This window comes from Crassostrea angulata, chromosome 10 (assembly GCF_025612915.1).
Source record: "Crassostrea angulata isolate pt1a10 chromosome 10, ASM2561291v2, whole genome shotgun sequence".
In the NCBI taxonomy this organism is placed as follows: Eukaryota; Metazoa; Mollusca; class Bivalvia; order Ostreida; family Ostreidae; genus Magallana; species Magallana angulata.
The window spans coordinates 52,852,599-52,880,580 of record NC_069120.1 but is presented as its reverse complement, the minus strand read 5'-3'; the positions used below and the strand labels follow the sequence as shown (position 1 = coordinate 52,880,580).

The window sequence follows — 27,982 nt, the reverse complement described above, 5'->3', positions numbered from 1 at the left end:
ACAGCGAGAGTGTATACATGGCATAGTGTAAGACAAGCAGAAATTTATGAGAGAATGAAAGGAATATGAAATAATGTTAAACAACAATATGGAGAACACTCAATAATCCCAACTGTAATATATTTTGTATCGGAAAACAAACTGAAATACATGTAAATTTGATGAACAAATGGTGTAATTTCATTAAACAAATTCAAAAATTATGGATGCCTGTATTTAATTGATTCTAAAACATAATTTAGATATTCAATTCATCAAATGTTATTTTTTAGAATTTTGTTTGTCATTATTAACTTAACTCACGTACATCGTTCAGTGCTCATTGTGTTTGGGGATGTTTGGCGTAATTAGCCCCTCTTTACGGAAGTGAGTCTCGCTTTGAGGATCAACTGTTATGGAGTCAGCGAATGTCTGCTGGAGCTAGCAATGCAACTTGTGATGTTTTTCATGGCGCAAAAACACGTTGATATCTCAATTATAGAACTATGGCAGGCCATGAAATGGTGCACAATGCCATGTACGCACCACACGAATACGATGCTGGAATTTCTTCAGTAGACCAAATAAGTTTTCTAAACGGAGAAGATGACATTCCAAGAATCACGCGAATCGACTCGGCGGAGGTTGTGTACAGAGCTCACAGAAGGGCCAAACTAGTGGGGAAATATTTAATGGGGGACATTTTAGGGGAGGGTTCATATGGAAAAGTTAAAGAAGCTCTAGATACAGAAACATTACAAAGACGTGCAATTAAAATAATCAAGAGGAGAAAACTGAGGAAAATAAACAACGGGGAGCAAAATGTGAAAAGGTAAACAAGGGTTGATGCTCATGGGGACCATAGGTATTAACACGTAATCAGACGACGAAATAAAGGTTAGGTATTCAAAATCAAACAGCAAGGCTAATTTGTTCATTTTTTATTGGTCATTTCTAATTTACTACTCATTTCACAATGAGATGATTTTCATTCTTTACACGAGTTCATTTGGAAAAAGTAATGCTTATGTACCTTATGTCTGATTGCTCACAAAAACTTCTTTTCATCTACAATAAGTAGAGTTTCTAAGGTGTTTTTTTTATGCAATACTGGCAAGGGGACAATCATCCAAAAATATGTGACAGGTTTTTTTTTGCATGCCAGAAAAACGTCAGAACAGGTGCCATTACGAAAACTAAACCTCCAACTGGAAGCGGCATTCTCATATTGGCAATGGTTCTGACGTTTTTCTGGCAAGTAAAATATCAAAATCCTAAAAAAAAAAAAAATGGCCAGAGAATTTCGGCCTAGGGGACAATCGTATCAATTTTGCAGATTTGGATTATTTTAATCTTGTCCCAGTTTTAATTTTACTCTAATTTCTTGATTTATTTGGGGATGATCTTGTAACAACAACAAAATTATTAAGAATATTTGGTGTCCTGTTTGAGATCTTTTTACTAATCAAACATTGGCTATGCCAAACCGTCAAGAATCTTTGCCATGGGAAAAAAAATAAATATGTAAAATTTCATCCTAAAAAGACGTATATAGATTAATGATTCAGATCTTAAGAAATGAACAATTTATTATGTGATATATTGTTATGCCAATACATGTTTTTGTCAAATGTATTGAGTGTAGCTTCTTTCCAGAGTATTGGTATGGTAAGATGACTTAAAGATGTAGATAATGTATATACATGTATTACTTTATGAATGTTTAATTGTTTATCTTTTCTATTTCTTTAATTAAAAACATCTATTGCTTTATTTGCAGAGAAATTCAACTTTTAAAGCGATTAAAGCACCGACACATCATTGATCTATCAGACCTGCTTGAAAATGAAGAAAAACAAAAAATGTATCCTTTTTCTCAGTTTGGAAATATCATTACAAATACAAATACCAGTATATGTACCATTACTGATGACATTATTATTAAACGCTCCAACTTGCATGGGCAGAAGTTTTGAGCAATTGATAAGGTACCATATGATGAACTAAGACACCACTATCCTTAACAGTCAGGTATATGATCATGGAGTACTGTGTTGGAGAACTACAGGAATTATTGGAAGCTGCTCCTGATAAAAGATTTCCAATATTTCAGGCTCACAGGTATGATGCTTGTCTAAATTTATTACAGGTCATACCTAATCCTCAGTCTGTTCAGAGTAATGACAATTTTATGATGCATAAATTTGCATATCATTGATTTTATTTGTTGTGACACTGGATATCAACAGTTAGATTTGTCATATGATGATATCTAGCAAAGATGATCATTTTGTTGTATTAGGTACTTCAGACAGCTGGTTGAGGGATTGGAATATCTACACTCCCAGGGCATTGTTCACAAAGACATCAAGCCAGGCAACTTACTTTTATCAACAGAGGAAATTCTAAAAATAACTGACCTAGGTGTTGCAGAGGTATTTACAACTGATCTTGTTATCTATTGCGTCATTGTGGGTGTTTGTTGTCTACATAGGTCTGATGTACTTTGTCAGGCTCTGATGATAATCTAGTCAGTTACCTGTCTCCCTTAATAAGCACCTAATGGTAGACCATTGACCTTTTAGGCCATCGATGCGTTTGCGAGGGATGACACTTGCCACACCAGTCAGGGAACACCAGCATTCCAACCTCCCGAGATTGCCAATGGATTGGAGTCTTTCTCTGGGTTCAAAGTGGACATCTGGTCCAGCGGGGTCACCCTGTAAGTACTGGGATCCAACTTGTCTTGTTGTCATTTAATTTTCTCTGTATTGACCAATGGCTATGTCCAGAAATTAGGTCATCACATTATATGTTTACCTGGATAGGTACAACATGACAACAGGTGTGTACCCGTTTGAAGGAGACAACATATTTAAATTATTTGAAAACATTGGCAAAGGTCAGTACCAGATTCCAGATGGAGTGGAGGACAATCTGAAAGACCTGCTCACAGGTAAGACTTACCTGTTCCTTTACCTTAACCTGATTTGTTAGGTCTGTTAAGCACTATTGAACTCCAATCTTCACCGTTCAGTTATTAAAATATATCAATTATCAATTATAAATGACAGTGTAAATTAGACCACTAAAGTTGTTGGAGATGATTAGTACTAATGGTTATCAATTTTGGCTATTCATTACTTTTTGAAGATTTTGTATAGCTACACCTACTCTATAAATGTAATACAATAATGATATATTGTGCAATCAACAACTTGTATTTGCTTACCTACATCAACTACCTGGGATGTTCCAAGGCTCCTACAATCAAGCTCAGATATGAAAATATTGATATGTTCATCTTTTTCATCAAGATGCAGCTCATTTAATATCTCAATCTCAAGGAGAATACTTTAACAATAATTTTTGTTTTTACCACCAGGCATGCTACAGTATGAGGCAGCAAACAGAATAGCTTTAGAAGATATTAAGAAACATGAGTAAGTATAAAATGTACTTAAATAGATAACAAAATGCAAGTTGATTGCGTTTCATACCAAATGAGGATCACAAGTGTTCCATGTCTGATTAGAAATTCGTTTTCGTAGTTGGGTGAGGAGGAAACACCCCGTGACTCCGGGGTTCGTGGCGTTTAAGCCGATTCAGGGACACGAGGACATGCTGCGAGGGTTCACAGTGATTCCATACCTGGAGGACCTCCACTTTCACAACAGTGAGGAGGAGGAGGACGAGGATTACGAGGACCATTACTACTCCAACATGATCAACACGCATCCTCATGCCGAGCCCGCTGTGGCTGGTGCTCAGAGTAAGTGGAGATCATGCAGCAAAATGTAGAGAAAAATAACAAGCAGCCAAAAATCGCATCCTTGCTTAAATAGCATTGAACTAAACTAAACAGGTCCACACTCTGTTCTGATTGTGTTTTTACTTAAGGACAAAAAGACTTATCATGAAGACTTGGTGTTTGTACCGGTAACTTGCACTTTTGATATGAAGTGTATGTTTGTGCTATATACTTTGTACTTGTGCCTTGGTGAAATTGATGATTTTATTAGATTTTCTATGATGAAAAATATATGCAGCAGAAATATAACCATTATTATTAGATGGCAATATTAATTGACAATTTAAATGATGGAAAAAAGTAACACAAGAACCTTTTTTATGTTGGATCAATTTTTCCCTTATGAATACTTATGACAAAACTATAAGACTTATGGTACATTTTTTGTTTTGCAGACTCAAACAATTGTGAATCACATGAAGCAGAGAAAAAAAAGAAGAGAAAGACTAAAAGTGGACTGTTAAGCTCCTGTCATCCCTCGTAAACATTACCAAGATATAACATAGACTCAGTGTGAGGGGTGGGGTTATCGCGGGGTGGTGCTTGGGGTTTCTGTGAGGGGTGGGGTTATTGCGGGGGTGGGGCTTGGGGTTTTTGTGTGGGGCGGGTCTCAGCTTTACTTCGTTAGTCTCAGTATAACCTCTGTGGGTTGAGGACCAGTTTTCTGTTGGTGCAGACTTTGTACATACAGAGGAACAGACTGTGATTTGTTTTTATTCTAGTAGTTAAGTTTGTATATCCATTCCATTGATGTCATGTCTGGAAGCCTCAATGAATCACTTGTACAGAACTCAAACAGTTTCTGACTTGTTATTTAAAGGCATCTTTTACACAGGATTTTATACTGAGTGAAAATCCTGTTCATATCTATGATATTTTTGTTATAATTCATAAAAGAAAAGGTGTACCGTGCAAGTAATGCTCATTTGGGAAAGTAACAAAAAAGAAGTGGTAATGCAGGATGAATATGAATATCTGAATAAAACTAATTTAAATATAGAAATACATTTTATATATCATGAATCATATTATGTAAATCGTTCAATTAGTTGTGTTGTCACATGATTATGTTTTAAATTCTGTTAATAATCTTGCTATACTGAAAATTGAAAGTTGATAAACGTTATTCTACTAAAAACAAATTTCTGTTGCATACTTTTTAACAGCTATATTTTTGGCATGATTGATAATTTCACATCACAAAAGCAACATCAGCATTTATTAATTATGAATCCTTTTATTGTTGTAATGATACATGAAACATGATGAGAGGATATAAAAAGCTGATGTACTTGTTGAGCTCTGATGGGCATAGATGCTGAAGTTTGGAGTAAACAGTGACATCACAATGCAATGTGCATCCCAGGGTATATATCTGACATTAAATACCGGTAGTGGTGACAGTGCAGTGTGGATAAATTAACTCCTAATAAATCCCAGCACACCATTGATTGAAACTAAATTATCATTTTATAAAACTCTTTTATAAAGGCTGCAATCCTATTGTTATTCTCTTTTGAGAAGTGGACAGGCATAGCCTACATCCATGGATTTAGGCTATGCCTGTCCACTTCTCAAAAGAGAATATCCTATTGTATGCATCAACACAGTTACATTAAGGCAGACCTAAACCAAGATTAACAATGATGTTGGCCAGGTATTATTTCCTGGATGTAGAAAACACCATGCACTGTAGAAATTAAAGACAACATAGAAGTTTATATCCTTTTATAACTTTCCCTACTGTATGGACTTGTGCCATTATCAACATCTTTGTGTGTAACACGGTTGTAGGAATTAATCCATTCCATGGTTATCGGCAATCACTGCACAGGAAGTTTACAGTTAAACCCTGTCTGTTCTACTGTGGGATTAGTCATGTGGGGTTCTGCTGTGGGATTAGTCATGTGGGATCGGCCAGACGGGAACATTTCTCCGAGGCTTTCTCTTTATTGTTCTCAGTTTTTGCTATCCTTGATCCAAACTGAATGGCTCTCTTAGGAAACAAAGCTGACTTGATCAGGCCAAGCTTTACAGCACAGGCTCTCAGTAGAATCTTCTCCCCAAGACCCCGGGGATAGCGCAAGTCCGCCTGTATTGAAATTATTGCAAGGATGCATCAGTTGGGCATTTTTGAGCTCATTATTATATATATCATTAATTATTATATTATTATTGTATACTAGAATGAGGTTTTCTAATGATTTTAAACAATTTCCATATCATTTTTCTATCCTCAATAAAACCTCATGTTGAGGTTTGGACAAGAATTATTCTTGTCCTACCTTGATGTGCACTGGAAGGGTTTGGAGATAAGACACCACATTCTCATCAAGAAATGGAAACCTGGCTTCCTTCCCATGGTCTGTTATAATTCTGTGAATTGACACAGTATTAAAATTAATGTCTCAGATTGGATATATTTCATATATATACAGACATAAAACTTCTCCTATTTAGAGAGCTGTCCCTGTCACTTATGTGAATACTTGTGCTATTACCTGTCATCCCTTCCAAGGTTTCTGGCAGAAATTCTCTGAACCTCCATCTCCACCTCATCTATGAGGCCCTGCCAGCCAAGTTCTCTGAAAAGGAAAAAAATATTAAAGTCCTAATAAAATCTCATTGATTGTTGTGTACACAAGAAGTACTTGGTATGTAAAATACACGTGATGACTCACTCAAACTTTCCCCTGTGTCTGGAGTAGCCAGCAAACTGTTCGTCAGCCCCCATACCACACAGAATCACCTACAGACAATCAACTGTTAGGAGGGAATGTATGTTTAATCTAATGAACAAACTGTCCTGAGAGAATCTAGCGGTACCTTTGAACTGCTTTTGTATGGCTTTCCAGCATGATCTCCATTACCCAGAATTCCTTCCCCTCGGGCGGCAAACCAAACAGCACAGCCAATACTGTCATCCAGCACAGTCTCCAAGGGATATACAAGATGGCGGATATGTTCGGATCTGCAAAACAGAATTGTAAAATGCATATGATGCAGCAAAATAAATTGTCGAAAGAGCAAAGAAGCACGTCATGATAAGAGTTTATAGAAGTTTTATACCTCACCTTTGTCTTTGTAATTCAGCAATGCTGATATTTACCTAACGGATGAAAACATAAATAGAATATAACAGTTACTGTAACTGGTACTTTGATTTGTATAATTTTATGATCAGCAAAATAATATAACAATTCTGTAAAATCCTAGGAACATGTTTATTGATATTACCATAACAAAGTTCCACTTCCTCTCGGGGTTCAGTTCCTGCAGAGCCAGAAGTCCTGTCTGTCGATCAGGTACATTCCACTTCTCTTCCTCATCGGGTTTTCTGCAAAATGATTAACAATGAGTTAGAATCCCTCTGTGGACACACATTTAAGTAAAGAGGAGGCACATGTGTACCTATTTTTTTGCTGAACATTCCTCTCAAAAGCAACGTTGATCAGATCCACTGACTCATGGCTGGGAAGACACCTACAACAAAGACAAGTACCGGTAAAGAAATTTTTTATCAAAATCATTGAGAATTAAAATGAGTTTTGTTCTATCAAGGTCTCTTACTTGTCAACAAGTGCTGTTATAACTGCTGAGTCCACGCCGCCTGAGAAGAGAATGGCCACTTTGGATTGACCTGTAATCACTCCATCCCCTGGTTGTTCCAGATTTTGGTCATGAGACAAATCTCTCTGTGCCTGAGGTTGTATTTGATCAGCTACAGAACTAGTTTCTACAGTCTGCTGAGTCGAGTTGTGGGGTGATGCATTAAGTTCACTGTCAAGTCTCTTAGTCTGAGCCCATATGACCTGGTTAAGCACTCGCAGTGTGACACTCTGCAGCAGGATTTCGATGAGGTGATCGACGCAAGAATTGAACTGAGCATCCTGTAGCAAGTTACTTATCACTGAATTTGGACTCTCTGTCATGACCTTACAGGTATCAATATCTGGGAGACTTCTGTTTAAAGGTGGAATACATTTGGCAAGGTGAAGGTCAGAATGAAGACAGAACTGAACGTTACCGTCAATGCCCCCCACCAACCCAAGGTGAAGGTTGTCACTTGTTACCAAGTCCATTGTTCCTGGCCAGACTGCTTCAGACCAACTGTACACTGTAATGTGTAAACAGTCAGTTTGTGTCAAAGTCACAGAATAAATCCCAATAGAAGGTACCTCAACCAACTCCTACAAAATTGAATAAAATTGTGGGTAAATTCATCATCTTATTAATTGGAGGGAAATACATGTAATTGTAAATATGTGTAAAACCTTATATAAACATACCTCTGTGTTTTGGCGTACTGATGTCAGAAGGAATGGGTCTGTTGATGATTGGGGAAGATGCCAACACAAACTCCTTCTTCCAAAGAAGTCTCTTCCAAACCACAGTTTCTTCATTTTTTCCTGAAAGTATGAACATGATACATGGATTTCATATAAGCATTTTAATGTTTTTCATTTATTTTTTACCAGTAACATTAAGTAAAAACATATTAGTAAATTGTACAAGAAATTGTTATCTTTCCAGCAAAATTCATACAAAAAAAAAAAAATGAATGAATTTTAAATATGACAGAATTACTTACACAATTCTAAATGTATTTGAAATTTTTTTTCTTCAAGATATGGAAAAGTTCATAACATTTAAATTGATATATGTTTATCAATTTATTTTAAAAAAAAACCCATAGAAACCTATTTTAAATGTTAAAATACCTGCCAGTAGATGAATGCCCATGGACCTTGTACACTGGACAAAGTTCCAAGAATGTGTTCCACATCTGACTTTTCTGACAATTTACTTAACAACAATGCTGTGTCATTTTCATTTGGACCAACCTTTTAAAATTTAAAAATTTAAACACTGAAAGCACTAAATAAGCTTTCAAAGTACCATCATCCCTAATTTGAAAATAAAATCTTTTAAAAAAATTATGTTAATGACAAAAGGCATTACAAGTTTTTACTATCATTCATTCAAACACACTTAAGTTTTTGTGTTCATTCAGTAATTCATATTCATTCATGTGCTCACAATTTTAGATGTTACCTGTAAGCCTCCAAATATCTCTCCATTCCACTGCAGAAAATTTCCCGCTTTGTCGGTGGCGGGCTGTGGAGTTAAACATCCTCTCATATGTAGGACATGTCCAGTAAGGACTAAGTGTGTCTGAGGATCAATATCCACCGCAGCTTGAGAACTTGCATCCGGACCCCTGTTTTTTAGTCTGGAGCACGAGAAATCTAACTTACCCTAATAATAAGATTGACAAGAATCACTTTTAAAAAATGTCATAATATTGTAATCTGACACAGCACATGAATAAATCATTTTGCAACAGACATGTTACACCGATGGCTCTAAAATTTTATATGAAAAACGAGCGTTGTCTTAAAATTTACCGGTTTCTGCCCTCGAAACAAAGCGCAACAAATTCCGCACATAATCGTGTAAATTTATCTCCTGGTGCTCGACGTAGACACGATTTTTCATCAACATTGCATGTTTCTTGCAACAACACAAAACAAGAAACACTAAGAATGAACTAATTTTAAAACCAAAACCCTTTTCAAATGGTAACTATTCATTCCGAACTGTTGCGTTTAGCCTCTCAGACTGTGATATATTTGTTAATATGACTTTTTTTATAATCAGGTTTAAATCAAACCATGCATAACAATAAACTGAAGAATTATTTAAGATACTGTTAGACTCATAAATTGATTTTTGTTTCATGTAGGACTACAGTACATTCGCTATATCAACGTTATAGCATTCAGTGTTGTCTGTGCTAATGTGTTTTGTGCGTCGTTCCTTTTTTTTTTTTTACCTTTATCTAGAATCACTAGACTAAATTCATTTAAACTTGGCACAAATCATCCGGGAAACGGAAGGGATATGGTGAGATTGGGTAATGGGCACTAATGTACATCGATATGGTATTTTAGCAATCTTCTACGAACGAATGGGTAATAAAAACTCTTACAAAAACTTCTTATAATATATTATGGTAGATGCAAGATTTTCAAACCATATATTAATCTTTGTGAGTTATTTAGAGACTGTGTGTTGGTTAAAAGTTTTAACTAGAAATATAAGTTAAAAAATCATATATACAAATATTTGATAACTAATTTGGGAGCAAAGAAATATAACTTTTATAATATTAAAAGAAGTTTACAGTTTGTTCATACCAAGAAAAAAAAATGACGGGGATTGGAAGAGAAATGGATTGGTAGAGAAATGAAAGTAACAACAATGAAAATTAACCCATGGTTTACCGGTATTTTACATGGTTAATAAGTTTTTAATTATTTTATTTTTTTATAGAAATAATAAGAAGAAAAAAACACCCAAATAACTCCTTTCTCATTGATCAAAAGACAGACAAGGGGATGTGCATTTATATAATTTTTAGTATAAATCATATAGATAGAAAAAAGTTTTCTTCAATAAAATAATACAATTCGTTTAATTATGAAAAAAAAATCCAAATACTTTTAGCATCTATTTAAAGCAATATGAGCTGTATTTTTTAGAATTTTCTTTTGCTGTAACAACCTGCTAGTATGATAAGTCTGCATGTAACTTAAACTTTTATGATAAATAAAGTTGGAAAAAATCATTAATTTTTTACAGAGTAAAGATATCTCTTCTAGGGAACATATAGCAAATAAATTTTTGTACAGGACGACAATAATTCAATTTTGCTCCAATTAAGGCTCCTTAACGGCCCTTATCACAAAATTTTGGCGAAAAGAAATTTAAAAACCATGATATTTCTGTCATTTTAGTAGAAAATAACATTTTTGTTAAAAAAAATTTCATCAAGAAAATTGCAGCTCTACGTTGCCTAAGAGATGCTGGAATTAAATCATTCTATAGATAACTGATCCATACAATTCAAAATATGAAACTGAGCTTTAATTATAAACGTTAAAATGAAAGTATGTTTTTAAGATTGCCACTTGTTCGTTTCCTTTTGAAAATAATGTCAATGCTCGTGTGAAATGTTTGAAGTCCGGTGTTGTTGTTTTTTTTACCCTCACGGATTCCCGAGGTAGTGCTTCAGTCGGTGATTTATCTGACACGATCAAACACTTCCCAACAAATACTGGGGGCTGGCGGGAAAGGTTTTGCACCGATTTCACTCCATCGATCCACTTGTCCTTGAATATAGTTAAAAATATCTCGAGATCAAAAAGCGACCACTTTTATGCTGCATCTATTGCACTGATGTTCTGTTTCTAGGACTATCGATATTAAATCAAAGATATTTTTGTGGTAATTCTGGTAATACTTCTCCCACATGTATACCGTGTTCTGTAATTTAGTTCATTCTCAAGTACATTTATTGAATAGAAATTAACACCATACCTGTTTCAGGTGTGCCCAGGAATCGTGTATCTGTCACATTTTGGTCAACTTGTCATCTCGATCTAAAAAAAAAATGAAATCGTTATTCAGCCTCGCCTTTCTAAATATGACAAATATTTTAAAAAAATGATTTACAAATATTGTTTTTATCCACTGCAAATTAAATCTTACAATGTATATAAATACACTTTAAAGAATTATTTGAATTTCAGATGTCTGAAGAACTCTATGGCGGTAGTTGTACTTTGGGATTGTTAAAATCTGCATGGCCAGACTCTAGTCGTAAATCACAAGAACTTCATCAGCAGTAATCTAATCTTATCATAAGGACCACGCCCTCAGCGTATTTCATTGTGAATTATAATTATTAAACAGCATTACACCTTTAACCAAAAATATCCACAAAACTGAACAAAATTATTTTTTTTTTGAAAAATCAGCCAAATAAACAGGAGGCACACAGTCCTTATAAAAAGGGCTCGGTGGTCGCGGCCATTTTGAAGAGGTTCGCTCCCCTTTTCTTGGGTAACTATTTTATGTCACCTCTTGTCTAAAAGTTTTAGAGTACTGGTACTTTAGCCTCCTAATTTTCAGCGCAGACTAAACTTCCATATAATTTGTGTATTACGATATATTCATGTTGTTCTGAAAAACATTTTTGACCAGTATTTTGATATTTCTATCGACATATTTTGATATTTCTATCGACATAATTTGATATTTCTATCGACATATTTTGATATTTCTATCGACATATTTTGACATATTCAGCTTATATTCCACAGAAGTCAAGAAAAAATTAACTCGAATTTTTACCTAAAATTAGCTTATTTTAGGTCTTATTTCAATTTTTTGAGATGTGACCCCTACTATTTTTAAACTTTATGTGAGACATTAAATGTATGTCTATTTGTATGCAAAGTTTTGGAAAGATCATTAAGATGACATTACTTGTTTTTTATTTGCGTTGTAATTTGATTACTCCAAAATTTTTGCTGTTGTATTCATTATATACTGGCATTTGAAGCCATCCGTAAAGCAAGAGTTATCAAACTCTGATTAGGATATTACTTTTATAGCCCCTACATGTGTTCAACTTCATACTTCATACTGTATTGAAATCATAACTAAACAATAGTTCAAACTATAAATATTTGTTTGATTTCATCAATGAATCAATTTCCATGCCAAATCTAAGCAAATAATTCAGGAAAATTTTGGGACCCCATATTTCCAAAAAAAAAAAAAATGGCTTGTGACATAGGTCACAAATAAAATAAATGAACATGTTAGGTCCTCATCTTTATATCCAAGATGGTTTTGGATTATTGACATTACTAGTATTTCAGGTGCCAACATCCTTAAGACTGTATTGAACTCCTGTGGAAGAAGAAGTATATTATTGAAGTACTGAAAGCCGGGCTGTTGGTGTGTCTTTATGCATATTGTGTAGTAAAGACTGAAAATCTCTCTCTCTCTCTCTCTCTCTCTCTCTCTCTCTCTCTCTCTCTCTCTCTCTCTCTCATGCTTCTAATGTCAGCAAAGCGTCAGAGAGACCAAATTTTTTATGCGGCTATAAACAAAATATGTCTGTCTAGTAGAAAAAAATTCAACAGTTGTAGCCTTGAATTTTGCAACAAGCGTTATATATATTCAATCCCCATTTCTTCAACGCGCGGCAAAGTAGTTCATGGAAATTCATGCGCATTATATGTGTCCAAAATGCATAGTTTTGTTTTTAAAATAAGAAAGCTAAAAAAGATAGACAATTCTCTCGAAATTGGAAAAAAAGAAACAAAATGCCAACACTTTTGACAAAACGTGACTCTTTGTGTAACTATTTGGTATAGCGGAAGCTTTTACTTTGACGCTGTTTGGTTTTTTGTTTACTTTTGAAGTTGTGCTATTTATAGTAACATTGGCGATTTGCCTGCCTATAGCCAGAGGCGTGTTCAGCAGAGAGAGCGCCCGCGAGCGCTCGCCAAAATTTGCGTTGCGGGTATAGGAAATTTTGGCGAGCGCTCGCGAGCACCCGCTCTGTTGAACAGGCCTCAGGACTCTGCTTTCAGCAGAGCCCGGCCAAAAATATGGGAAATTTTCAATCTTTTATCAAATCATATCTTAAAATTTGATCGAAGGTTAATTCATTGACCACCCAGCCTCCTTGACGGTCACCTAAGTACCACAGTTCATTCACAGACCTGTCAGAGAATCTCTCAGGTTCGTATTTAAGCTTCACTCTGAAGTCTAAACCTTAGCACTTTGGATCAGACAATCTGAAATAGGTTATGACCCCCGTTCCATGCCTTCTGAAATCTCGCAACAGGATACGATTCGGTGAAATTTATAATCATACATAATAATTTATCATAATCAATTAAAATGTCTTTCTAAATATGCATACGACCCCCCCCCCCCTTTTTACAATATTCAACAGCAGAGAACAACATTTACTCTATGACCCCCCCCCCTTTTTTTGGGGAGCCAGAACCCATCTGTCATGTTGTAAATTTTGAATTTACTGGGTGGGTGTAAATACAAAATTTACAACATGACAGACCACTTGTAAATTTTGTATCTACACCCACCCAGTAAATTCAAAATTTACAACATGACACCTCTCTGTCATGAAATTTAAAATTTTTGCAGAGAGCTTTATGGTCTTTCAATGCAATTAGTTATCCTATTCTATTTTCTATTCTATGTCAGTAGAAGTAAAGAAGATTTTTAAACATTATATTCATTAACACTTTATGACCACTTTGAACCCAACCTACAATAAGAGCCCCAGTCTTTGGGGTCATGAAATTAACATTATTGGTAGAAGGCCTTACTGTCTTTCTACAGTTGTAACGTTAGCCATTATAAGTAAAAGTATTTTTAATATAATATACATAAATACTATGTATGACCATTTTGGACCCACCCTGCAGTCAGAGCCCTAAGTAACCTTAATGTAGGATTCATGGAACAACTTAACAATTTTGTTAGACGGCTTTATGGTATTTCAATATACCGGTACGTAGTCGTTTTCAATTAGTGTCGGTAGAAGTAAAAAAAGATTTTAAAAACACTTCATAATAAACAATATCTTTATATGACCATTTTGACCCCACTCTAGAGTCAAAACCCCTACCCCGGGGGACATGAAATTAAAAATTTTGCTAGAGGGTTGGAGAATTGGTCATGTAGTTTTCAAGACGAAGTTAGAAGTCTTCAATTGTTAAAGCACAATGCATGCCGCACCACGACGGACGACGATGGACGGAAACCAATTGCAATAGATCACCTGAGTGACTCTTAACATGCATTGATTAGTTACCCAAATTAAAATTTAAAGAAAATTTCAAAACCTGATTATGATTTCAAATACCTTTAAGGTATTTTTGCTCTTTTTCTTCTTCCTAAAGAATTAATGGTGTTAAAATACGATTGTGCGAAGAATAAACCACAACCTTACATTAGTAATCTGCCACTACTGTACGTGTTGCTATGTTTGTTTGTTTATTTTGAAAGTTTCATTTTTTTATAGACACATCTGTTTTCCTGTGTATATGGACCAAATCAATATAGACTAAACTCAAATGCCAGTCACAATCATTTCACTTTTTTCTCGTTTACATGATCATTGATTTAACGATATTGTCTCCTGTTAATGTCACATTGATTTATGATTGAACATAACGAATAACCAAAACAGATAGATAAATCATTTCTATAGAAACGTGTCAACATGATTTTCCGTCGCTTTCTCGACTCTAGATACCTTGTCACGTGACTCCCCCCAACTTCCGTACCCGCTAGTGTATTTTTTCATATTGATTAACTCTTTATCGTTTTAATTTCGCAGGCAGCAGTGCGATGCTCCGGAGAGGCAAGATAAATAAAGAGAATAATACAGAGCAGATAGCGTACCTGTGTTGCTGTCAAGCGCCCATTATAACGACGATAAAGGCTGCAGCAGGCGACATACCGCGGAGCATGAAGTTACAGCAAATCAAACCAAGCAAAAGTGTCAAATGAAAACAATCGACAAAATGCCATAGTCTTTGTATAACCAGTGATTTCTAGGACATGCTTCCTGAGTGTCGAAGACATTATACCACACCTGACTTCTCCGTGTCAAAACTACCGCGTAGTACGAATACACCACAGTTCTTGAACTGCGAGGGTGTTATTTAGAAAAAAAGTGAGTACAGTGAAAAATAACCCATAACAGTGCTAAAACTGAAAGCTGAGGGAAAAATCTCGATAAATCTCTTTAATTGCCGTGATTATTGAGCAGTTCTTTAATTAAGACAATACAAATAGGGTCTCGTTTTTCGAGAAGTTAGCTGTTGATTTGGAAACGCGACTCCATCTGAATCAATGTTCTCCACAGACTTTCGTCGATAATTCTAACTGACAGAAGAGAGAAAAACTCTCGACAAAACCCCCAGAATCCTAGGAATGTTACAACGGTAAAGATGGACAAAGCTAGCAATGCTGATAAATGGAGTGACCGGATGTCGATTTCAGGACTTCCGGTCGGCGAGAAAGAAAAACCGGACGAGAGCTCGGCGTCGAACAGCACCGTGTCCAGCGGGATCGGAAGTGGCGCGTCTTTAAAGAGCACGGAACTGGACGCGATGTCCGTGGGCTCCGGAACAGTGGGACTGGGAAAGGTTCTGTCCCTTAGTCTGAAGGGCGAGTGGATGCTACTGGAACAGGTGCTCCGTACTCTGGACAAAGGGAACCCGGATGTGTCCCAGAGAGAGGAGGTAAGGCATTGTTACAGCATATGGCAGCAGAACGCTTAACTTTGACGAATGCTCAATTACTAGTCAAAATAGAATAAGAAGATGAGATGAAATTGAAAAAACTAAAGGATCTCATTTTTCATGAATCGAGATGTCACATTTCTTGGATGAAAGTAAATATTCTCTGCAAGCCGAAAGCTCTGGTTTAATGTTATGGGAAAAATTGCAATAGCGACCAAATGATATAGAAGTAAAAGGCATGTTTCTATTGTTTTTGGAATCATATTATTAATGATTAGGCTTGAAAAGTTTAAACTGCTCAAAATTCTATGATGTGCTGCGCTTTCCATTTTTGGATATACTAGTAATTTTAGAATATAAAAATCCACTCCCAAGTGGTCAGCAGTATATATTGTGGATGGCTTCAAATTATAATAGTTGTGATAACTGAAGAAAATCACTAGTTGTATGTTTTTGTGTCTTGGAAGTAAAATGTGTTCAGTTTTTATTTGATAAAAAGAGGTCATGAAGATACATATTTCATCATGCCAGTGAATGTGACAATACAAAATAATTCAGGGAGGGTTTTCTCTTTAATATTAAAAAAATATATTATTAGACTAAATGAAGTAAATAAAAAAAATGTAAAAAAAAAAGCTTGAAATCAGCTTTAAAAAAATGAAGAAATTTCCAAAAAATTATCATTAAACATCAAGACTGAATATAAACTGGAGGAAGAACATTAAGGGTTTTCTGTGTGTAGTGAAAATATTTTTCAGCTTTATACATTAATCAACATTAGTGTACATTATATATGTTGAGACCTTTTTTGATTTTTTTAAAATCAACAATGTTCACTATATTCCTGACCCTAGTATTAGTCGCTGTCTGTAGACATGTAGTCCCCTGGAGACCCGGCGCTTGTTTGGGAGTTAGGATTACGGAGTACGGAAATAGCACTGTATTGACAAACGTATCAATAATCTACGTGAACAATGTTAACAGTGTAACCGACACCTAATGAGGCGGACACCGTCCTAATGGCGGCTACAGTCAGAACAAGGCCGCGAATAACCCAGTGTCCTAATGGCGCCTACAGTCAGAACAAGGCCGCGAATAACCCAGTGTCCTAATGGCGCCTACAGTCAGAACAAGGCCGCGAATAACCCACGAAATCAAATGTTCTTCGTAGTAAGATAAATGACATATATCAGACGTAACGAAGAGGGAAAAAATGAGAAAATGGCGTTACTAATCATCCCCGAGGAAATAACATAGTTCATGCTCAAAAGAGGTGTCACAGTAAAGACAACATGAAAACGGTGTATTACTATGAAGAGAAAACCGCACAGTTACTCCTAAATTAAAACGGCATTGTAACTACCTTTAAGAAAACGGGGTAGTTATTAACTGTAAAAATAATCGGAGAAAATGGCTCAATAACTATAGAAAAGGCGCCCAATAAAAACGGCGTAGTAGCGATTCAGTGAAGACAGTACACAGTCCTATGGGTGGTCCAAAACTTATGGTTCCTTTGGATACCGCTGTGTTAAAACTTTGTTATTTTGACAAATAGTCAGTTTAATCAGTCGTACAATTATAACGGAGTACCTGTAGTGTCATTTAATGATAGTCCTCGTAAACACGCCAATCCTAAATTCATATTCACATTGATAAAACAGCAATTTTCTAAACATGTCAATCCAATACACAAACATCAAATGTTTAAATCATTAAGAAAATTTTATTGGAGAGGTCGAATAGTCATCAAATTGCCCTTAAGTTCCACTTAGAATTTTCGAAATGAAAATTTATTTTTTTATGATCCATTAACTATGTTCTCGGTAAAGAAAAACGAAAGAGTTGTTTAGCTTTAAAACTCAATTTGTTTGAAGATGTTTTTGAATTTCATACAAAACTCTTTATTTCCTAGAAGTTCAAACAGTATAAATGATATGACCTCCATCTCTTTCAAACAGTATAAATGATATTACCTCCATCTCTTTCAAACGGGAGAAATTGTTTCCCTAATAATGTAGATGGCAAAGATCTACACCCAGAGTTGCAACAAAGCTCAGGACAAACAGCCTGCAATGCCAAAATAGAACAGACAAAATTCTACATACATAGAGTTTATGATATTAAGATTGATGACGTATTGCCTTATTATTAATTGCAATAACCCTTTTTAACAGGAGAATGGGTTGTCCCCCTTGATGGTAGCCGTGCGGGAGAACAAGCTGGTCATTGCTGAGCGGCTGCTGGACCTCGGGGCAAATATAAACGACCGGGCCAATGTGAGTATACTTATACTGTACATGTATGGACCTCAGGGCAAAAATAAACGACCGGGCCAATATGAGTATACTTATACTGTACATGTATGGACCTCGGGGCAAATACAGTGTATAAACGACCGGGCCAATATGACTATACTTATACTGTACATGTATGGACCTCGGGGCGAATACAGTGTATAAACGACCGGGCCAATATGAGTATACTTATACTGTACATGTATGGACCTCGGGGCAAATATAAACGACTGGGCCAATATGAGTATACTTATACTGTACATGTATGGACCTCGGGGCAAATATAAACGACCGGGCCAATGTAAGTATACTTATACCGTACATGTATGGACCTCATGGCAAAAATAAACGACAGGGTCAATGTGAGTATACTTATACTGTATATGTATGGACCTCAGGGCAAATAAAAACGGCCGGGCCAATATGAGTATACTTATACCGTACATGTATGGACCTCAGGGCAAATAAAAACGACCGGGCCAATGAGGACACTTATGTTGTATATGTATGGACCTTAGGGAAAAAATAAACGACCGGGTCATTTATAAACGACCGGGCCAATGTCAGTATACTTAAACTGTATGTGTATAGTAATCGGGGCAAATATAAACGACACATAACACTATATGTATGAACCTTGGGCAGACTACCTAGTCCTACTAGCAAATGTTGACTGGGTCTATTGTTGGAAGTCGCGCTAAGATATCAAATATTACTGACCAACATACAAAATACGGCGGTATAAACGAATGACTGGACGACATGGCCAAATCACAAAAAGCGGGAAAATGTCTCTGATTGTTGAAACATTTCAAAGTTATGAGACCAAATATTTAGATCAAAGTGTGTAGTCAGTGTTGCGTGTCATGATAGTAAATTTCTGCTTCTACAGTATGCTCTAAGTATTAATTCCAACTTGTAATTAGGGAGAATAGTGTGTGACACGATGTTAACATTATCGGCTACTGAGGATGTGTGGAGTCGTGACTGTGTTATCAAATTACTTTAAATATTTTATGTGTGTAACTCTATCCTGCATACAATTCTTTCTAAAGAATATGTCAATTGGAGAAGGGGAAAATAGGAAAATGAAATATGAAATGAAATATATAAGTTTCTAATTATCAGTTATTAAAAGTTAAAAGATTTTCAGTAGCTATATATGGATATGCAGATTATTTTATATTATACTACGTATGTATATAGTATTTTATATTGCGATTTATGTTAATATTTTTTTTTTAAATTATGCCAATAAAACAAATACTGTGGAATCATTAGATTTCGTGGTGGCTCAATTTTCGTGGATTTCGTGGGTACCTCTCATCCACGAATTAACATCCCCAACGAATTTATAAATTAGGGATAAAAAGTCATATTCCTCTTGTATGTATACGAAAATACACGAAATTACGTCCCCACAAACCTGTAAAATTTAAGCAATCCACGAAAATTGGCCCCCACGAATTTAAATGATTCTACAGTACATTGTATATTGATGTAGGTAAATCATAGTAGCATCACAATGTAAGTCAATCCATTGCCACGAAGTAAAACTACATAAACAATGATAAACTTTGTTTTCAAAAAAATAAATAAATAAATAAACTATAAACAATTAAATCGATTTTATGAATTAACTCGAAGTAAAAATTTAAAAAAAAATCAAAAGTTGATAATCCGTTAAAGACTTTTAAAGTAACATACTTTATGCAAGTACATTTTAAATTTTTTTTTTCTACATAAATAACAGTAACAGTTACTTTGTAAACTATAAACAAAATTAAAAAGATTACAGTGTCATTTTAGCATGATATAGAGACATGAGTAACACTAGTTAAACTTCAACAGACGGCCTATGTATGATTTAACAGAAATCGAATATATAATGTGCTGAGTATATATGAAATAAAGATTAAAGAAAAAATTAATTACATGGAAACATAAGACATAATGTATGAAGATATTTAACGAATCATTCAATTTATGTAACTAACAAAGAATAAACATTGCGTTGTTCCTCAGCAAATGCTTTAATGATTACTTATTATGCGCTGTATTGACATAGGCATAATTTTTTTCATTGATATTCAAACAATTATTAACGGGAATATGCCGACCGCTCTCTACATAGCAAACAAATCATATGATAAAAATACCAACTTTTAAAAAATCAATGTATCTAATGAAATTGAAAACCCATTAAAGCATTTTGAATCTAAATATAAAGTTATCAATCATGCTGTAGAAATTTTTTGCAGATTCCTCTTGTGTTAATTTAACACAACATTAATAATTGATTGTAGTCTTTAAATGTTTTGCCAACGTTTTGGAAATCAGCTTATTATAAACAAATAACTATATGTCAATTTAAAAATCAGTTAGAACTTAAGTATATATCTGTACAGGTAGAACTATGATATTTAACAGTCCATTAGGATAAATGATACATGTAGAACTATAATATAAAACAGCACAAATTAAACTATGATATATAAGAGGACATGTAGAACTACAATTATAACATAACAGAACAGGTAACTCTATGATATATAACAATACAGGTAGAACTGTGATTTATAACAAAACAGGTGGAACTATGATTATAACAGAATAGGTAAATCTATGATATATAACAATACAGGTAGAACTATGATATGTAACAAAACAGGTAGAACAATGATAAATAACAATGCAGGTAGAACTATGATATATAACAAAACGGGTAGAACCATGATATATAACAGTACAGGTAAAACTATGATAGTTTAGGTAGAACAATAATATATAAAAGTACAGGTAGAACATTGATATATAATTATTTTAAATACAAGAAGAACTATGATATATAACAGTACATGTAGAACTACGATACCTGGTATTTCATAGCACACTTTCAGGTAAAACTATGATATGAAACAGAACAGGTAGAACTATGCAATACAACAATACAGGTAGAACTATGATATATATAACAGTACCGATAGAACCATGATATATAACAATACAGGTAGAACTATGATATATAACAGAACAGGTAGAACTATGATATATAACAGTACAGATAGAACTATGATATTAAACCACAGATATAACTTTGATATATTACAGAACAAGCACAACTATAATGTGTAACATTAGATATAGATAAATGATATATTAAAACATCACTGTAAGAACTACGACATATAACAATTCAGGTAGAACTGTGATATATAACAGTACAGGTAACACTATGATATATAACAATACAGGTAGGACTATGATTAATAACAATACAGGTAGAACCACGATATATAACAGTACAGGCAAAACAGTGATTTATAACAGTATAGATAGAACCATGATATATAACAGTTCACAAAGAACTTTGATATACATGTATAATAGTACAGAAAGAATTGTGATATATACCTGTACAGGTAGAACTATGATATATAACAAAAAAGATAGAACCATTGTGTATAACAATACCTGTAGAATTATAATATATATCAATTCGCTTAAAACTATGATATATAACAGAACAGGTAGAACTATGATATATAACAGAACAGGTAGAAATCTGATATATAACAGAACAGGTAGAAATCTGATATATAACAGAACAGGTAGAAATCTGATATATAACAGAACAGGTAGAAATCTGATATATAACAGAACAGGTAGAAATCTGATATATAACAGAACAGGTAGAAATCTGATATATAACAGAACAGGTAGAAATCTGATATATAACAGAACAGGTAGAAATCTGATATATAACAGAACAGGTAGAAATCTGATATATAACAGAACAGGTAGAAATCTGATATATAACAGAACAGGTAGAACTCTGATATATAACAGAACAGGTAGAAATCTGATATATAACAGAACAGGTAGAACTCTGATATATAACAGAACAGGTAGAAATCTGATATATAACAGAACAGGTAGAAATCTGATATATAACAGAACAGGTAGAAATCTGATATATAACAGAACAGGTAGAACTCTGATATATAACAGAACAGGTAGAACTCTGATATATAACAGAACAGGTAGAACTCTGATATATAACAGAACAGGTAGAAATCTGATATATAACAGAACAAGTAGAACTATGATATATAACAGAACAGGTAGAAATCTGATATATAACAGAACAGGTAGAACTCTGATATATAACAGAACAGGTAGAACTCTGATATAAAAATAGTATAAATAGAAAATGATATAAAATACAGGACAAAAAAGAAAAATGATTTAAAACAAAGAAGGAATTATTCTCTTCGTTAGTTATAGTGTCGTGGTAATCAAATCCAAAAAAGCCTTAAGATATATTTGATCAAGCTGAAGCCTGGCTGTATTTAATCACCTCATCATAACTATATGTTACAAATTTCATTGTTTGTCACAGTCAAAGACACTAGAATATGTAAATTTTTATAAAATACAGTGTAGGTAAAATAATAATGTATAACACAGTACAGGTGGAAACATGATATAAATACGTGTAAATACAGCAATGATAAAAATACGTGTAAATACAACAATAGAGAGGTTAAGCATTTGAACGTGTACGTCTACGGGTACGTGTGGAGCTACAAGTATGTTTACACGTACACATACCAAATTTGGGGTATGTTTATCTATACGTGTAAGCAAACGTGTAAAATCATTGGATTTAATATTTTCAACATGTTCAGTTTACTCTCACTGTTTATGAAACAGTTCTCTAAATTTGATGAAACCAAAGCGCAGTCGTCCTCAATTTATTGTATGCTTTAAACGAAATAATGCTTGATAAACACAAAGTCCATATTTTTATTTTAAAATGCTACAAGTTTTCACCTCCGTGTACTTTCGATTCTACACGTTTTGTACAACTTGTAGATTTACGCGTTATGCAGAAATTATGACGTAATACACATTTAACTAGGGGATTCCCCTAATTACACGTACTCGTACACGTTCAAATGCTTAACCTCTCTAATATCAAAAAAACGTGTAAATACAACACTATTAAAAATACGTGTAAAAACAACATTAGAGAGGTTTAGCAAACCAACGTGTACGCGTACGTGTACGTATAGAAAGAAAAATACGTGCAATACGTCATCAGTTTGTGTAATGACGAATTTCTACACGTATGCACCCAAATGAACAAACGTGTAAAGTACCCATAAGGTAAAACTTGTAGCTTCTGTTTCCCAGTTGGCTATTTATTTTTACAAATATGTTTATTTTTCTTAAGCCTGAATATTTAATGCGAATACTGATATCACCAAACATGAATTATCATTAAAATTTCATATGTTATTGGAGTTTTAATACACGTATCTCTTCCTCCAAAACATGCAATGACTGTCATTTTTTTCCATCTGTAAGTACGCGTAGTTCTAACTTGTAACCTACACGTACAAGTACGCGTACCCATCTGCTAAACCTCTCTAATATCAAGAATACATAACGTGTAGAAAAACGATATAAAACGTCACATGTAGAACTATTGGTACTTCGATGCAAGAGAAACATTTTTAAAAAATTGTAGATAACATCTCTGTCACTTTGCTATTTCAGGACGGGAGGACACCCTTACACTTTGCTGCGACCTTCGCCAAGGACGATGTGGTCAAACTCCTCCTCAACAGAAAGGCTGACCAGACCATACCTGGCGGGGTAAGTATCGGGCCCCCTCCCACCTATCTTAAATAAATCTGTGGATCTTTCAAAGATGTGGACCGGCATTATTTTTATTTCATCACCATGGCGCCAACAGTAAAACGATTAGTGACTGGTCGTTAATTTGGGACACTGTTCCTCAACTTGATTGTGAGTGATCAAGTTACACAGAATTAATTGACATTTCTATTCTGTTTGTACCAAAACACGTATTTTTTCTACTCTCTTGCATGGATAGGCGCGTTAATAATGTGAATCTGATGCCGGCGCCATCATTCATTTCCGGAAGTTCGGAGATCGATGGGTTCCCCTCGCGCTTCTGCTTTCTCCGCCATTGAATTAGCGATGGAAATATCGTGTAAAATCCTCGGTCTTATTTGTTTTTGTGTCCATAATCTCAATGCTAAACAATGAACTTCTCAGAAGAGTTGATGAAATAAGGGTTTTAACGAATTCATGAAAGCTTGCGTTAGATATATTGATAAAGCCGAAGACAAGAGAAAAATTGACATCTTTTATCATTCTGAAGATTTCGGTCAATTTTCTCATGGAAAGAGCGTGTAGTAATGATTGATAGTGGGTATCGAGGTCATTACACAGCAGAATTTAGCGCCACTACCTGCTATTTGCCTTTCTATTCTAAAAAGAATTGCACAACCACAGACCACCTTTTTCAAATAACGACATTACACTTTGTGAATCAACCTTAACATTTTTTCTGTTGATCAAATAAAGTTAAATTTTCAATATTTTGGAAATATACTAGTACTATTTCTTGCAAGCAACATTGGAAGAAAAGTTATCTCGAACACTTTTGTCCATCAGCACATTGCAGACTGATCTCCCGAATCACTGCTCATATTTTGTATATTCTTCAAATATTTAAAAAAAATAATTAATAAATATATCTGATACTATTAATATATTTGGTGCAAATGTCAATTGTTGTAAATATTATTCAGGTTACAGGCACGTAGCATCGTTTTTGAAAGGGGGGGGCAGACTCATTCAAAAAATCTTGACAAGCAAAAAAAAAAAAAAAAAAAAGGAATTGGGACTTTCCCAAAATCTTCAAAATCCTAATCCGTGGGAGGGGGGGGGGGACATATTACTTAAATTTCAATCCTGATTTCCTTTTTTTCATATTAAATTTTTACGTGCTTCCAAAAAAGTGGGGGGGGGGCAACTCCATGATACCGGTAATTCCATTTTTTATATGTAATTTATAAAAAATTTGTTGCTGCGAGAAAAAGTGGGAGGAGGGGGCAGTCCCCCCCCCCCCTGATGCTACGTGCCTGGGTTACAATGAAGGTCATTGTCTTTTGTTGAAATTCAAAGTTTGGAAGAAAAGATCCATTGTTAATTGATAAAAGTAAAACAGTGATCAGAAAAAGAATGTGAAAGTGCTCTTGTGGTAATATAATGTCTACCTATACTTGAGTTAATAAAGAAAAATCCTTTTTTATCCTGGACAGCCGAGGGACCAAATTCCGCTTCACATGGCGAGCGCCCGGCAGAGTGGTGCTCTGTCCATTGTTCAGATTTTGCTGAAAGGGTCAAGCAAGGACCTCCGGCTGACCCAAGACAAAGTAAGGCTCGCATATCTCAGAACCCAGTACAACCGTATCTAATGGGTTTGTTGTCTCGTTTAATTTAACAAATTTAGCGTCTTTACACAATCCTTGATTCGATTTCATTTTGTCCTTTTACTTAGTAATGAACAGTTCGTACCCTGTAAACTTAACAGAAAGAGTCTGCAATAATTGGTTCTAGATATAAATGTATATATATATGTAGAGTTCTACATATATACTTGTCTCTGTGAGGGGACGAGGAATTTGGGTTAGACTGATATACGTGTTTCTCCTAAAGTTGCTGTAAGTAAATTTGTTTGTTGAAGACATAAAAAAAAATGTCGATAGCTTTTTAATAAAAAGAAAATATATTTCATATCTTATAGAATGGCTGCATTCCTCTATTTTTGGCGGCGGAAGCAGGGAACACTTCGGTTTGCAAGGAACTACTTTCTCAGTGCTCGGAATCTCAACTTCTGCAACAGAGAAAGGTGGGTTAAGCCGCCCTGCAATCACATCCATTCCAGGACTAGTTCATCTAAGTACCAAAAGCAGCATTAAGTATTTACTTATATGTATCATTTAAGTTTCACTATAATGAAAAACCCCGACCAAACGAGTTGCATTAAAAATGATATGATGCATACTTTCGCCGTCAAGTTTAGCGATATAATATTCCGTTTTGCATTATTTATGGGACATTCCTTTACCTTCTCGTGGGAGTAAATTGGAGATCATTCTTCGACCGAATACAGTTGATCAAGTTCAACGTTCATTAAACAGATAACCAAGCACAAAAGCACTTGTACATGTAATTGACCACGTCTGGTTCATAATCGTTATTTTTACTCGTTGCGTAATTTTTGTTTTTTCTCCGCATGAAACATTTGGCCCAGTCATATTATGTCTCATATGGCTGCTTTATTTGCATACACTTAACGTGTACTAAGATGGATTCCGTGTATCTCCTGCAAATGTAAAATCATTAAAACCATATTGATTCGCCAGTTTCACAAACTCCTATCTCTAAAACACAAGATAAAACGTATTGTAGTTCCTTTGAATTCATCAGTAGGTTCAGGATAATCATGAAAAATGCGCCGGTCGCGAGTATCAGATTGAGAAACTTAAGGAATCATTCTTTGAGTATTATGAGGTGAAAATTTTCGTCGGGGCGAGGTCAAATCAAATAAAGCCCGAAGGGAATTTTATCACCTCATAATATTCAAAGAATGATTCCTTATTACTTATATTTATATTATTTCCAATTTATACACTTCAAAACCACTTTTTTTTTATGTAGCACATGCTATGTATTACTATGCGGCGCAGCTACACCGCTTTTCGATTATACTACAAGACACGCCAATTTTGTGTCGCTCGTCTTTTATGGAATTATTGGGCTATATGCTTCAAAATTGATTCGTAATGTTATTACAGACAAAGACAGTTGAAAATGTAAATATATATAAATAGATGCGATAGAATTGTACTTATAATCAAAGAATGGCGATTTGTTTGCTGGAGGTTGTTGCAAAATGGATTCAACATTAACGAACTTCAAATAAAACCACTATGGCACAAAACGGCAAGACTCGAACTAGTCTATTGCTCTGATGTATGCAGTTATCAGAAAAACAAATAAATACTTAAACTTGATTAAAAGATATTTAAATTCAATGTTACAACAACATCTATCTTTGATTAAATGAGCTGTAGCACAAATAATGTTGTTTCCGGTGATTAAAATTATAAACAAGAAAAATATGGAAAACAGCTGCTTTTGTTAAGTTCCCTGTCGGTTAGTTTTAATTATTTTGTTAGGCATTGATTTTGTTTTACAATGTATTTTAATAAAGGAAAATGGCGACAGTGCTCTCCACATTGCCTGCAGACGACGTGATATAGATATGGCCCGGATGTTGATAGAAGCAGGTTCTCCTGTAGACTTGAGAAATGTGAGTAGCATTGAATTTGAGGAAGAATTTCTGAAACACCGGATTAGGAAATTCTTGCTAACTAAGCGATCTAATTTATAGGAAGAGGGTCACACTCCACTGCATATTGCCGCGTGGGAGGGAGACGAGGTGATGGTCAAATATCTCTACCAGATGAAAGCCAATCCGAATTTCACGGACAAGGTACAAGACATTCTAGACCTGCATTTGTTTTTTGAATTATCTTTATATCTTCTAGATGTATACTTGTTGAAAGAGTTCATCAAAATTTACGAAAATTGATCAATCTTTGCAGATGGATCGCGTGCCTGTCCACATCGCGGCTGAGCGAGGGCACAGCGCTATCGTTGACCTCCTGGTGGATAAATGTAAAGCCTCGATCTCAGCCCGCACTAAAGATGGCAGCACTCTCATGCATATCGCCTCCCAGTATGGACACCCCGACACAGCATTAACGTTTCTCAAGAAAGGGGTCCCACTGCATATGCCAAACAAGGTCTGAGTCTTTCAGATAGTTGCCGTTCATTATTCTTTGACTTTTATGTTAAATCTTATT

The 27,982-nt window shown here is 34.8% G+C and overlaps 3 protein-coding genes across 7 annotated transcripts in view; 2 read left to right on the top strand and 1 right to left on the bottom strand.

Moving 5' to 3' along the window:
- The first annotated feature begins 370 nt into the window (after window positions 1-370).
- On the top strand, window positions 371-4,904 carry LOC128166179 (serine/threonine-protein kinase STK11-like). The gene is made up of 9 exons (XM_052831179.1): window positions 371-811; window positions 1,760-1,843; window positions 2,011-2,100; window positions 2,282-2,414; window positions 2,565-2,701; window positions 2,808-2,935; window positions 3,365-3,422; window positions 3,531-3,751; window positions 4,186-4,904. Exons 1-9 carry the CDS (start codon window positions 486-488, stop codon window positions 4,272-4,274), a joined length of 1,266 nt encoding a protein of 421 aa, XP_052687139.1. The 5' UTR covers window positions 371-485; the 3' UTR covers window positions 4,275-4,904.
- Window positions 4,905-5,503: 599 nt separating this feature from the next.
- On the bottom strand, window positions 5,504-15,171 carry LOC128166174 (asparagine synthetase domain-containing protein 1-like). Of its 2 annotated transcripts, XM_052831172.1 has the most exons (15): window positions 15,089-15,171; window positions 11,174-11,235; window positions 10,840-10,965; window positions 8,846-9,049; window positions 8,512-8,634; window positions 8,080-8,199; window positions 7,361-7,980; window positions 7,202-7,273; window positions 7,028-7,127; window positions 6,865-6,899; window positions 6,617-6,761; window positions 6,472-6,539; window positions 6,292-6,375; window positions 6,076-6,166; window positions 5,504-5,882 (listed from the first exon to the last, which is right to left on the bottom strand). In XM_052831172.1, exons 4-15 carry the CDS (start codon window positions 8,930-8,932, stop codon window positions 5,694-5,696), a joined length of 1,734 nt encoding a protein of 577 aa, XP_052687132.1. In that variant the 5' UTR covers window positions 8,933-9,049; window positions 10,840-10,965; window positions 11,174-11,235; window positions 15,089-15,171; the 3' UTR covers window positions 5,504-5,693. The 2 variants fall into 2 exon arrangements, with proteins under 2 accessions (XP_052687132.1, XP_052687131.1); XM_052831171.1 differs by lacking the exons at window positions 10,840-10,965; window positions 11,174-11,235; window positions 15,089-15,171 and adding an exon at window positions 9,199-9,325.
- Window positions 15,172-15,635: 464 nt separating this feature from the next.
- Window positions 15,636-27,982, top strand: part of LOC128166164 (serine/threonine-protein phosphatase 6 regulatory ankyrin repeat subunit B-like) — a 19,801-nt gene continuing 7,454 nt past the window's right edge. The window contains exons 1-8 of one of the 4 annotated variants that reach the window (XM_052831150.1): window positions 15,636-15,933; window positions 18,108-18,209; window positions 23,793-23,891; window positions 25,370-25,483; window positions 25,855-25,959; window positions 27,328-27,426; window positions 27,508-27,609; window positions 27,722-27,922. In XM_052831150.1, coding sequence (XP_052687110.1) covers window positions 15,640-15,933; window positions 18,108-18,209; window positions 23,793-23,891; window positions 25,370-25,483; window positions 25,855-25,959; window positions 27,328-27,426; window positions 27,508-27,609; window positions 27,722-27,922 — 1,116 coding nt within the window. In that variant the 5' untranslated portion in view covers window positions 15,636-15,639. Of the gene's footprint in view, window positions 15,934-16,952; window positions 17,104-18,107; window positions 18,210-18,501; window positions 18,529-18,777; window positions 18,790-23,792; window positions 23,892-25,369; window positions 25,484-25,854; window positions 25,960-27,327; window positions 27,427-27,507; window positions 27,610-27,721; window positions 27,923-27,982 lie in introns of those variants that run through there. The other 3 variants (XM_052831151.1, XM_052831152.1, XM_052831153.1) reach the window with 3 other exon arrangements.

Excerpts from the sequence above, each read along its gene's own strand:
- LOC128166179 (XM_052831179.1), top strand. The coding sequence starts at position 486 with ATGGCAGGCCATGAAATGGTGCACAATGCCATGTACGCACCACACGAA. Across the intron at positions 1,844-2,010 it reads AATGAAGAAAAACAAAAAAT|GTATATGATCATGGAGTACT; the intron begins GTATCCTTTTTC and ends CTTAACAGTCAG. Across the intron at positions 3,423-3,530 it reads GAAGATATTAAGAAACATGA|TTGGGTGAGGAGGAAACACC; the intron begins GTAAGTATAAAA and ends TCGTTTTCGTAG.
- LOC128166174 (XM_052831171.1), bottom strand. The coding sequence starts at position 9,240 with ATGTGCGGAATTTGTTGCGCTTTGTTTCGAGGGCAGAAACCG. Across the intron at positions 6,762-6,864 it reads GCTGAATTACAAAGACAAAG|ATCCGAACATATCCGCCATC; the intron begins GTGAGGTATAAA and ends TCTGTTTTGCAG. Across the intron at positions 6,540-6,616 it reads CATACAAAAGCAGTTCAAAG|GTGATTCTGTGTGGTATGGG; the intron begins GTACCGCTAGAT and ends GATTGTCTGTAG.